At 44.1% G+C, this 13,141-nt stretch overlaps 1 protein-coding gene across 2 annotated transcripts in view; it reads right to left on the reverse strand.

Annotated features, from left to right (window-relative positions):
* Nucleotides 1-13,141, reverse strand: part of Dhx35 (DEAH-box helicase 35) — a 70,689-nt gene that overhangs the window by 44,900 nt on the left and 12,648 nt on the right. The window contains exons 3-7 of one of the 2 annotated variants that reach the window (XM_028786571.1): nucleotides 11,038-11,130; nucleotides 10,521-10,598; nucleotides 4,032-4,156; nucleotides 2,071-2,132; nucleotides 1,042-1,111 (exon numbers count right to left, since the gene is read on the reverse strand). In XM_028786571.1, coding sequence (XP_028642404.1) covers nucleotides 1,042-1,111; nucleotides 2,071-2,117 — 117 coding nt within the window. In that variant the 5' untranslated portion in view covers nucleotides 2,118-2,132; nucleotides 4,032-4,156; nucleotides 10,521-10,598; nucleotides 11,038-11,130. The remainder of the gene's footprint in view (nucleotides 1-1,041; nucleotides 1,112-2,070; nucleotides 2,133-4,031; nucleotides 4,157-10,520; nucleotides 10,599-11,037; nucleotides 11,131-13,141) is intronic. The other variant, XM_028786570.1, reaches the window with a different exon arrangement.

The following is a 13,141-nucleotide window of genomic DNA, read 5'->3' on the forward strand; positions in this document are numbered from 1 at the left end:
TGCCCAGCAGACCTCCCCAAAAAGTAGCTCCTAGTCTGCCCTCTCCAGGCAGTAGCAACTGGCCACATGTGGCTATGAAGAGCCAATGCAAAGATCAAAATGTTATTTTATCCCCATTTCAACAATTCAAATCTAAACTTGCACAGGTGGCTAATGGTTTATATTCACACAGACACACAGACACACAGACAGACACTGGCTTGGAGATGCATAGATCTGACAGACAAAATCTGTACCCAGGCAGTCTTCCCAAGGCCACAGTTCTTGGTCATCCCCATCTACAATTTCTTTTTAGGCTCTTGTCATTGAGGATTTATGCTGAGAAAACAAAAAATTAAAAAAACAAAACAAAACAAAAAGAGCCACAATAATAACGTTAAAGGACAGACTGAGAGTGGAGGCGGAAGCCAAACCAGACACTGAACAACAAGGTCACTACAGATGCCTCCACTCTCAGTATGTCATTACAGATGCCTCCACTCTCAGTACGTTTGAAATATTTTTTGAATATTGAAGAGTTAAAAAGAGAAAAGAACTAGAAATGCAGCACATTTAATTAGAGAGTGCTCACTGCCACAGGCCCGACACACACCTAGGCACACACATGCCAAACACTACAAGGATGTGGCAGACACCAGCAGCCATTGCGCAGATTCTCAAAACACTGTCTTCAGGGGCTGGGAGGTGGCTCAGGGGTTAAGAGCACTGGCTGCTCTTACAGAGCTTCTGCTCCCAGCACCCACTTCAGGCAACTCACAACCATGTGTTACTCCAGCTCTTGGGGACCTGATACCCTCTTCTGGCCTTTGCAGGCACCTGCATGCATGTGGTACACAAACAGACGCACACATAATCTCAAAATAAATATAAAATCTTTAAAAATAATAATTATAATGTCTTCAAAGACTATTTCATGGTGAAGAGAATCACCTTGATATAATATTAAACATGTAAGATATAAATTAACTCATATCATCCAATCTCACTGTGTCAAAACATATATACTACAAAACCTTAGAAACCAGAATGCTGGAGTCATACCTTCTTCAGCAAGCCAATGGCAATGTCCGTATACAAGGTCCTCTCGTGGGCTTCGTCCAGCATGATGACACTAAGATTCAGAGAGACACGCTCAGTGAGCATGGAACACTCCACACAATTCTACCCTGGCCATCAAAGAGACCTCTGGGTATTCAGCCCTTAGGTAATGACATCGAATTAAAAGAAAACTCAAGTCATTCTCGGCCGACGATGCGTGATTTCAACAACCTTAGTGAGAACGACAGCACAGTATTTATAAAGAGCTTACTCCTTACCCGAGATCCCAGCAGAATTTAACAGCTGGTTCTAACTGGTATGTATCATCTACAACCCCACAGAACACACTGAATAACAAAGCCCAGGCACCTCAATGACATTAAAGCCACAAGAGCAGCCAAAGACAGAGGAGATAGCTGCGAAACACATGTGCCGGGCAGGGAGAGGAAGAGGAACGGGGCATTGTCTCTCAAGTACCAAAGCTGTGGGGCAACCCTAGTGCTCCCGGTGATGGGCAAAGACACTGAGAGGAGGAAGAGCTCAGCCCTCACATGGACTTTGTGTATGGCATCCAACAGAATGCTGTCCAGAAGACAGAAGTGGGACCCTTGCCTAACATGTGTGAGACCCCAAGTTCCATCCCCAGCTTTGCAAAATGATAAGGGGGTGGGACGGTCCAAACACTGGCTAGTCACATCTCTGCGGGCTGTGGTTCTGTAGTTACTGCAATTCCCAGAGCATGTCAAAGGCAAGATGGACAAAGATAAGGCAGCAAGTGCTCTAGTGACAGATGTGCATGAGCCTGTTTGTTCATGCTGGTGTCTGCCTACTTAATGTACTCACTTAATGTACTCACTGCCACTGCCAATAAGAGGCACCACTATCCACCAAGGGCAGACAGAGCCACCATGGCAAAGAAGACGGTTGAGGAGAGCTGAGCTGCCCCAAATCTCAGCTGCTAACCCTAACGATCCCCTCTCGGTGTATAAGTGCGTGTGGAAACACTAGGGAGGCCCAGGAACTCATGCTTACCTGTATTTTGTTAACAATGGATCAACCATCATTTCTCTGACCAGCATGCCATCTGTAAGGAACTAAAAAAATAAAAATACAAAGATAGAGAAATCTATTTACATTGATGATTCAAGCTCAAGTATAATCTCGGTTCACACGCAACAACAACCCCAGACAGCAGTGAGGATACACCCCAGCAGCTTTATTCAACCAGCAATGGAACTATTTGCAAAAAAAACAAAAACAAACAAACAAACAGATCCCACACTGGGCTGCAGACCTTTCAGCACCGTCTCTGTGTTGCCTGACCTAGTTGCTAATGTTAATGAGCATCCAGGCAATCAGTCTATAGTCAACAGTGAGTCTCTGTTCACCATATTTACTATGTTAATGAGCTGTGAGCCTCAGATAACTCCTCAGCATCCTTTCAACCTCAACCTCCACCAACAGAGGTGCAGAGAAGAGCGTGGGCTCGAGTCACCCTGCCAGCGCTTCTGCTGCTGCTGTTTCTGCCTGTCCTTACTATTAGCTGGCCCTACTTCTACCTGCTGTGAAAACCCAACCTGAGTGCTTACCATCTCCGAGCTCAGTCCTCACCCAACAAATGACATGATAGGACTTCACTGATGAACACTAATACAACACTTCAGAAATGGGCAGTAACGAGTGGGTACTGTTATTCTCACCCCCAAAACAAAGTCAGTGCACTAACAAGGCTAAGCATGTGTCATCTCCCTTGGACTCTAAGAGTGGGATGTGTTTCTAAGATAGTTGGCTTGGCCCTGCTACCAAATGTCAGCCCCACAGAAGCAAAAGTGAAAAGTTCTACAATGAGCCTTAACAGACAGCTTCTCACAGACCCAAAAAGAGTCACCTGACTAATCTCCCATCCAATGTTGACTGCTTACATACAAATAAGGCATAAACACCTATTTCCTTTACCTGACAACATGGGAAACAAAAATTTGGAAAATAAGGTCTGTGTTGGTTAGCTTTATATCACCCTGGCACTGCTACTAGGAAGGGTAATCTCAACTGGGAAAATTCCCTCACCAGGTTGGCCAGTGGGCAAGCGTGTGGACATTTTCTTGACTGAAGACTGATGGGGAAGGGCCCAGCTCACTGTGGGCACTGGCACTCTAAACACTTTATCCTTGGTGTGTAAGAAAGCAGGCTGAGCAAGCCAGTAAGTAGCACTCCTCCATGACCTCTGCTTTAGTTTCTGCCTTGTGCTTCCCCTGACTTCCCTGGATGATGGACTACAAGCGGTAAGCAGAAACAAACCCATTTCTCCCCAAATTGCTTTTGGTCACGGTTTTATCCCAGCAATAGAAACCCTAACTAGACCAAGGTCCATTTTCTTATAAATGGCTACAGTGTTCCCTCAGATCGTCTGGACAGTTGTAGTTCCCATGTTCCAGTCTGGAAGGCGCCTGGGTCTAAGGACCTCGCTCCATTTCATCAGAGCACCTTGCTCACTGGTCTACTGCAGTATCCAACAGTGGTTCACACTGGCAAGCAGGAGACTCTGTCGAACTGACTACCACCAATTACCCTATGCTAATTACTTTATTATTAGCCACTCTGGCAAGTATGGCTGAGATGCAATCTATTACTTAGATAGTTCTAACTAGTCAGCCCCAATGAATCCCACGCTGGCCCAGTTTACACCAGTTCACCCTGTGTCTGTCTGTACAGCTTTATTTCTGTATTTATAGCATGTGTATAAGAAAAGGGAACTCTGCATCCTCACACCACCACCAGTGAACACATAAAGGGTGAGCCACTGACCTCACAAGCCTCGGCCTCCCCAGTCATACATCAGGGAGAAATATTACTTCTGTGTTCTTGTCTGTGCTAAAACTCAAGGATTCATTCAAACAACTCTGATTTTCACAGAAGACGAATGTCCTGAGGGGACCTTATTCCCAAGTAGTCCCCTCCCTTACCCACCCTAGAAGTCACTCTCAGCACTTCACCTTAATTCTCGTTGCCAGTGGGTCGGTGCAGTCATCAAAGCGGATACAGTAGCCCACCTCGTGGCCCAGCACTGCACCCCTCTCATCGGCTACTCTGCCTGCAACCTTTGGGAAGAAAGATCATGCTGAAAATAGAGACACACTAATTACTGCACAGAGCACATACTACAGAAAATTTAAAGCTCACATTAAATAGGATGTGAACAATGAGAATAAAAGAAGCGGGTCATTAGAGAGCAGTGAATACTGACTGATCAAATGACACATATCTCCATTCTGTCATGGCCTTGGGACAACTTAAGACAGTAAACAAGAGCTAAGCATAGTAGTAAATGCCTGTGAGTTTGAAGCCAAAATGGTCTATACAGCAGACCTAGGCTAGCCAGAGGAACACAGTGAGACCCTGTCCCAAAATGTAAAAAAAATTAAAAAAAAAAAAGCAGAAAGCATACAAAATAAAAGAAAAATCACACAATGACTTTACAGATCAATATTGAGGAAACTGAGCTGTGGGTGTAGTTTGGGAGTCAAGTGTTTACCTACCCCAGATTAAATGACTAGCACCAGAGGAAGAAAGGAAAAGGGACAAAGAGAAAGAGACAGACAGACAGGAAGAGAGAGAGCCAAAGAAATTTATGTAAAATTCAAAGAATCTAAGCCAATATAAAAAATTAAAATTCCAGACACTACAGTCTTTTCAGATAAGCCACAGATTCAAATCTAAAGCCAGCCTGGCAGTACCACACTTACAAAAGGTCTGAGTTCTGATCCTCATAAAGGGGAGGAAAAGGAAGGACAAGGAGAAGGAAGGAGGAGAAAGAAGAGGAAGGGAGGGAAGAAGAGAAGGAGGATTCAGCTCTAAATCTGGTACCAAAGCAAAGCAAGGGGGATGGAAAGGAAACAATGAGCACTCAACCACCCCAGACCACACAGCAATGGGTAACTTTTCATGTTCACACACCTTAAAATAAGATTGACCTAGGAAGGCAGGAACAGGATGACTGAACAGAGAAGTGGGTCAAGTTCACCCTGTCTTTGGAGGCCAACATATTCCAAAGGCCAAATGCCTAACTCAATTCTCAAATGTGTTCCAGTTACCAACACTCCTGAAAGCCAATGCAAACAAGAACGTGGTTTTGAAAAAGGACAGACAAATGGAGGATCCACGTGACCACAACAGAGTACAGGAGAAGACAAAGCACGAGAGTATGAGGACTACCTTGGGCACACTATAAATGAAAGGACAGTTTAGGAAGGACTGTGGCACATGCTGATAACCCCAGGCTCTGGGAAGCAGGGGACAGAGAATCAAAGGTTCAAGGCCAGCCTGGGAAACACAATAAGACTATCTTTAAAAGGGGAGAGGGAATGCTGAGGAGATGGCCTGGTGTTTGCCCCCATCACCCACACACAAAGCCTGGAGTGGAGACATGATATTAAAATCCCAGATTGGGAGGCCAGTAGATTTCTAAGGCTGGCCTCCCAGTGAGCTCCAAGCCAAGGAGAGACCCTGTTTCCAAAAGACAAGATGGCACCTGAGGAATGACACCTGGGGTTGTCTTTTAGCCTCAACACCTGCATGTGCACACACACACAAACACATACAGAGAGAGAAAGAAAGAGAGAAAGAGAGAGAGAGAGAGAGAGAGAGACAGAGACAGAGACAGAGAGACAGAGAGACAGAGAGAGACAGAGAAGAGAAATGTTTAAAAATCCATCAAGTTAGATCCATAAACTATCTCAAAAAGTCCAAAGTTTACATACTAACAAAAAATAGCTGAAATAAAAGCCAGGCAGTAGCTCATGCCTGTAAACCCAGCTACTTGGAAAGGAGAGGATTCAAGGGCACAACCAGTGTAAAGGGGCAATGACACTTACTGGTTGTTTTTTCAAAGAAAGTTCCACATTTGCTATTTACACAGCCTAACTGAAAAGAACAAAGCTAAGCCGTGAGGCTCCAGGACCCAGCATAGCCCGCCGGAGGAAGCAGGCCCAAGCCCCGCAGTCTCTAGTTTGAGTTTGGAATTCAGTTGCTCCAAGAAGGGACCTGAGGCAGCCCAGGAGCACAGACTCCCTGAACTCAGCTGTCCCCACCAAGTGTGGCCTGGCGCTACCTGCCATTGATGCGTAAGAAACTGACAAGCACATGAAGATCAGAAGTAGCCCCACCCAGTGACTTGAAATTATAGATCTGACAAGATCCACACGGAATCAATCATCCAACAGCCAGTTCACACCACTCGGTGTTTCAAAACGTCTTATGAAAGCAGAGACGCACCCTGCTCGGCTCTGCCTCTGGAGGGTGTATCTCTCCATGCCTGGCATTTCCCAGGAGGCTTAGCTACCATGGTTGTTCTGAACTAACCCCCCCTTCACATTTCAGAAAAAGGCACAGAGGATCTGTGAGGAGACACTGGGAGCCTGCAGGGAAACAGGCTGGGAAAAATGAGAACAAACGAACCAACCAACTCATTAAAAACAACCATTTTGTAGGTGGGAAAGTAACCCCAACTCCTCTACTCTTGCTACCTCACTATCTGTATAACTACACAGATAAAAACCGTGGGTGTGTGCATGTGTGCTTGTGTGTTTGCACTGGAGAGATGGCTTGGTCATTAAGAGCATGTCCTGCTCTTGCAGAGGACCCAAGTTCTGTTCCAGCAGCACATTCAGTGGCTCTAACTCTGGCTCCAAGGAGATAAACGTGTCTGGCCTCTATGGACACCAGCACTCACTGACACACACATACAGACACACGACTAAAAATAATACAAATTGTTCATACAATTTTAACTAAGTGTAGTGGCACACATCTATAATACCAACATCCAGGAGGCTGAAGCAGGCAGTCTGCCAGTTCTAGACCAGGCTAGGCTATGGGCACAAGCTTCTCATTTTCAAATAAATATATAGATACATTAGCTATGTATATAAGATTTATTCTCAACCATTTTTGTTTCACCATTTATAATCACACAGCGTTGTATTCTGTTGGCTTTGTTTGTTTGGTTATTTATCTATATTTATTTATTTAAAGTATGTGTAGATGTATAGTGAGGGTCAGAGGACAACTTGTTGGAGACAGTTCTCTTCCTCGACCATACGGTTCCTAGAAATCAAACTCAGATAATCAGACTTGGCAACAAGCTCCTTCACTGTCGAGCCATCCTGCTGACCCTCCGTTGGCTTAATAAGCTTTCACCTCTACTGCTTACATTGTATTCTCCACAAGTGCATCAAACTTAACAGATCTCAGTCAGCAAACCACTATGCCTTGGCACGCTGGACCTGAGATCCTGTCAGCATGGTGGGTGAGATACAGCAGGATATTCTCACGTCTGCAAACACGTGGCTTCTATGGTCCCAAATCTTGGAGGAGGGCCTGGTCTGGGGATTAAACCTGGACTGGTGAAACCAGTGACCTTCCTTACTTAACTGCCTGTCACAGAGATCTGGCACAACTTCTGGAGTCCGTTCTTGGGCTCAGTCTGTGCACATGGCACATCTGAGTCTTAGCTTTTTAACGTTGCAGCATGTCACTGCTCATGGTTAATTTAAGCATTCTTTGTTCTATCAAGAGAAAGCCTGCAGTTGCACGGGATGCGCTCTGTAGCTACAAACTTGGAGCTAAAATGTAAACTGATTAAGAGCTGGGATTTCAAACCACACACAGGGAAAACGGCTCCAATTTTTAGCTGAGTCATCTTTCAGTGACATAAAAAGTTAACTCACTGCAGATTCCAAGCGTCCTATTTATTTTTTTATAGTATCTCTGTCTCTCTCTCTTCCTCCCGCCAAGTCCCCTTCTAACTCCAGCACTCCAGAAGTAGAAGCAGGGGGATCAAGAGGGATGAGGCCAGCCTGAGTTACTTGACGACGACATTGTCTCAAAAGATAACAACGAAAGTCTAAATGCCTCGAGTAGCCAGAAGGTGGGGGTGCAGCATTCAGCCACAGAAAGCTACTGTCAAAGCAACATCAAGTTGAAACTAAATCAAGCAACGTCTCAGGCAAGCCAGGGAGAAGCCAGTCTCAGGTGCACAGGCTGGAGCCAGGCTTCAGTGGTGGTCTAGACTCACATACACACAACAAAGAAGATGAGAGGTTTGTCCAAAATTAGCAATGATCTCAAACGTTTATGCCATGTCATTGATAACCATCTACAAACCAAAGACAACCTTCTAGCATCAAAAACAAAACATAAGCACGCTGGGCACATGCAGAGAAAAAAGACTGAGAGACTGCTCTTTCCCCACGAGGAATAACAGAGAATCACTGCTGTGTGCACGGGCCATCAGTGGAAGGCAGCCAAAACTCAGGGAGGAAAGTTTATACAAACGTGCCTGTCCAGCAGACTTAACTGATAAAACCATACTCTTTCTGGGTGTTTTTCATGTTTATGGCATTACCCGCTTTTAGTATTTGTGACTATTGTATAATCTCTCATTCTAAATATTTACTTCTATACTAAAAAGATTCAAAGACTCAGATAAAAATGAAAAGGAACCAAATGGAATAAGCATGACTAAAAATAATCAGCACCGGGCTTGGAGTAGGAAGGAGCCTGCTACAGCACTGGCCCGGCAGCACCAGGCTCTGCGTTAACCAATTGCCCTAAAACAAACAAACGAACGAAACTACCAACACTGTATATTTACAGGAAGTCCTAGAGAAGAGTATATCTGGGGGGGCACCTGTCAATACTCAAAACAAAGGATATATACTTACACAGTGCACTTAGAAAAGAAAGCAATTAGAAAACAGTACACCATAATAGGACAGAGAGAGCTAAAACCGGAGACTTAGGAGTTTATCCACATCTGGAGGAAAACAAACCACACCATTTTGAAAAGGAACCCATTCAAGTAGACAAAGCAGCCAGAAAGATGGGGCACCCTATTGGACCTCAGTACCAAAAGACAAAGGAGCAAAGTCTGCAATTCCAGGAAACAAAAATTTGAGTCAAGAATCTCCTTCTGGGTCTGGGCGTGCTGAGCTACATGCGCTTGCGCAGTGGGCCCTGGGCTCTATCGCAGCACAGAAACCACGAAGAAGAAGGAGGTTGGGGGTGGGGGTGGGGGGAGCGAAGGAGACTAGGAAAGAAAAGAAAGAAAAGAATGGTATATTAAGACCACATTCAAACATTCTCAAACATGTTTTTTTTTTTTTTAATTACTGAATGTGGGGCAAGAGAGACAGCTTAGTGGTTAAGAGTACTGACTCCTCAACCAGAGGACCTGGGTTCAAGTCTCTACCACATGGTGCCTCAGTCCCAGGGGACCTGATGCCTTCTTCTGGCCTTCATGAGCACTGTGTGAACATAGTACATTGACATTCCCTCAGGCAACACACCCATACACATAAAATAATTGTAACACATAAAATCTTAATAACATCGAATTTCTAAAATGTTATGAATCTTAAAATGAAAATCATGGTGCTGTACTGATGAAGGAAGAGAGGCAGACAGTCTGGCTCCTCTCATAACAGACTTGAAAACAGGCCAGGTGCAGAAGCTCACACTTGGGTTCTGTTGGTAGTGGTTTTGTTTTTGGTTTTGACACAGGGTGTCACTATATATCCTTGGCTGGTCTTGAACTAGCAATGTAGACCAGGTTGGCCTGAAACTCATAGTGATCCACCTGCCTCTGCCTCCTAAGTGCTAACACTTAAGGCACACACCACCACTTCTAGTATCCGGGGTAGCTAGGCAGAAGGACTGCTTTGAGTTCGAGGCTAGCTTCCGCTATGTGAGGCTCTGTCTCACAAAGAAAAGAAGAGAGGAGAGGAAAATCACTGTGAAAACATTCTGAAGGCTTTCTGTCATCTTTTTCTGTTTTCAAGCTTTAATAAATTCTCTTGTGATAAAAATGTTTCTCCAGGTCCAGAGGCGCCCTATTTTACTATCTTGTTTCAGCCCTCCCTCTCACTGTACTTAATACACAAAAACATGACCACAACCCCACACTTAGAAAAGCCTTCCTGTACAGCCTGCAGCCACTTTTCCAACCACTCCCCCCTACCGTGGAGAGAAATGTGAAGTGACACTTGCAAGCATCCACAATGCTTCTGCTGGCAGATATGGGCTTTAAACAAATATACTTACTTTTATTCCCTAAATACTTTACTGCTAAAAGGTTCATAACAACAGCTATCAATTCTGCAAAATTTCCAATCATAGCTCTTCTTAAGCTAAATTCCTTTTTTTTTTTTTTGGTTTTTTGAGACACGGTTTTTTTGGTTTCTCTGTGTAGCCCTGGTTGTCCTGAAACTCACTCTGTAGACCAGGCTGGCCTCAAACTCAGAAATCCGCCTGCCTCTGCCTCCCAAGTGCTGGAATTAAAGGCGTGCGCCACCACCGCCCAGCTCTCTTAAGCTAAATTCTTAAGGAGTAACTTCTACTACTTTGTATTATTTCAGGAAATAAGAAGGAACTGACCAAGAAAACAGAAAGGGCAGACAGAATCTACGCTACACAGAGAAACTTACCGTCACAGCAGCTACTCTGCGAGGCTGGGTCACTCCGACCACTCGTCCTTCTGCTGTCCAGCCAGCTTCTGCCAGGTACTGCAAGTAGAACCACAGCTGGATTCCTATCTGATGCCATCATTCCAAACAACCCTCCCTCCAAGTGACCCTGCACTGTGCTAAGTCACCAAGAAAGGAAACAACACAGGTATATTGAGGCATAACTGGGCAAATTATCTGACAGATGACAGACCTCAGGCTTGATAATGTTAGGAAGTTACAAGCACATCGAATCTGATAGAAGAACCAAGAGACAGATTAAGCATAAAGACTCCCTATTTTGAAAATATAATAAATTGAAAGCAACTATTAACTTTATTATTAATACAAAAATCATAAGTTCATAAGTTTAACAAGAATATCTGAGACGAGTAGTCCTTGAGAGGAGACCTTGATCACAGTAATGACAGGAAAGACCACCCCGAGTACAAAGTCCTCCAAACTGCAGTCTGTGCGGCACAACGTTAGCAATGCTCACCTGCGGAATCTGGGTGCTCTTCCCACATCCCGTCTCTCCAACAATCACCACAGTCTGATAGTTTTCTACCAAGTACAAAATGTGGTTCCTAAGCTGGGAGAGGATAAAATGACATTGTAATCAACCGTATCTTGTCTCAAAAGACCAAGAAAACATAATTAAACTGTGAAATAAACTGTTTCCAGAAGAAAGTAAATTAAAAAAAAAATATATCAAAATGTGGTTCCAACTCTCTGGTGCCATGGTGTCATGGTATCAGTATGAGCTAAGATCTTTACGGAACACCTATAGAACATGTGAACTCTCAACTCGCCAATTAAAGATTTTCACCTATAAGAAATAATGCTGCAAGTATACTAATACACTCATACACCAAAATTTAAGTAGCAATGCTGCAGGCTTATTAATATATGTACACACATGCATATATATATATATATATATATATATATATATATATATATATACACACATACACACACACATATTTACATATTTAAAAACTGAGCATAAGGTGTACACTTGGTTTTTGTTTGGGTTTTTGTTTTTGTTTTTTTGGTTTTTTGAGACAGGGTTTCTCTGTGTAGCTCTGGCTATCCTGGAACTCACTCTATAGACCAGGCTGGCCTCAAACTCAGAAATCCAGCTGCCTCTGCCTCCCAAGTGCTGAGATTAAAGGCGTGCGCCACCACTGCCCGGCAAGGGGGTACACTTGTAATCCCAGCATTTATAAAGTAGAGACAGGAGAATCGGTAACTCAAGGTCATTTTCAGCTACATTACAAATTCAATGCCAGCCTAGGCTATAAAAAAAAAAAAATCCAACAGCCTAAATGTTCATCACAATGGGCGTGTGGTTAAATGAAACACTCTCAGTAATGAAACAATTTGTGACTGCTTAAAAGAACAGATGTTTACAAGATACACTAAGAAAGCAAGGAACAGACTACTGTGAATGATGTGTGCACAGTGTATGCACATGTGATGTGTGTGTGTGTGTGTGTGTGTGTGTGTGTAACTGTGAACATGTGCACAAGGGTATCCGGTGTCCTGTTCTATCATTCTGCACCTTATTCCCTTGAGACAGGGTCTCTCACTGAACCTGGAATGAGGCTGGCAGCCAGCAAGCCCTAACCATCCTCCTGCCTCTGCCCCCATGGCACTTCAGTTACCACACATGCCATTTGTTCTGTGGATGCAGGGCTCCAAACTCAGGCCCTCGTGCTTGCTTGCACGGCAAGAGCCTCTTCCCAGTGAACACTTCCCAGGACCCTAGTACTTGTTTTTAAAGAAGAGGAGTTAACAGTGCTGATCTGGAGAGGAAAAGGGTAAGGAAAGGGGGTGTGAAAAGCTTTGGGTTTTATACAACTTTTATGCATTACCTAATTAAAAATTAAGTTTTATTTGTTAGTATGGAAAAGTATCCAAACCAAAGTTCACAATAAAACATCCACAAGTAACTGAGTCTCCTATGCCCACACAGTGGGAGCAGGCCTGACTACTAAAAAGCCCCAGAAAATCCCAGTGTTCCATTTGCTTAGCTTTAGCTGATTACAGAGGTATTCCACAATGCCTCATCCAGAGGAAACTTGCCTATGGCTCCCTTCCTGATGGGGGTCAGCTCGGCTACCTCCACACCACGGAGGTGCCTGGAATGGAGAAGAGCTGAGATGCTGACAGGCTCCAGCAAATAAGGTCCTGGTGATTCAGGGCTTCTGAATATGTTATACCGGATGGAGATATGTAGTCCTTAGGTCTTAATAGGAAAGTCTTCTAGGATCATTGATAATAATGAAGACTCCTAGCTCTACCATCCAAGCTTCTAAACAGTGGAGCCAGGGAGAACACAGGAACCTGCATTTATACAAATGAACACACAAATAAAATATGATTCAAAAAGGAGCAGGAAGAGGAGGAAAATTAAGCCAGGTGGTGGTGGTACACGCCTTTAATCCCGGCACTCAGGAGGCACAGACAGGTGGATTTCTGAATTTGGAGGCCAGCCTGGTCTACAAGGAGAGTTCCAGGATGGCCAGGGCTACACAGAGAAACCTTGTCTCAAAGAAAGAAAGAAAGAAAGAAAGAAAGAAAGAAAGAAAGAAAGA

Source organism: Grammomys surdaster, unplaced genomic scaffold (genome assembly GCF_004785775.1).
Source record: "Grammomys surdaster isolate TR1022 unplaced genomic scaffold, NIH_TR_1.0 125561, whole genome shotgun sequence".
Taxonomy (NCBI): domain Eukaryota; kingdom Metazoa; phylum Chordata; class Mammalia; order Rodentia; family Muridae; genus Grammomys; species Grammomys surdaster.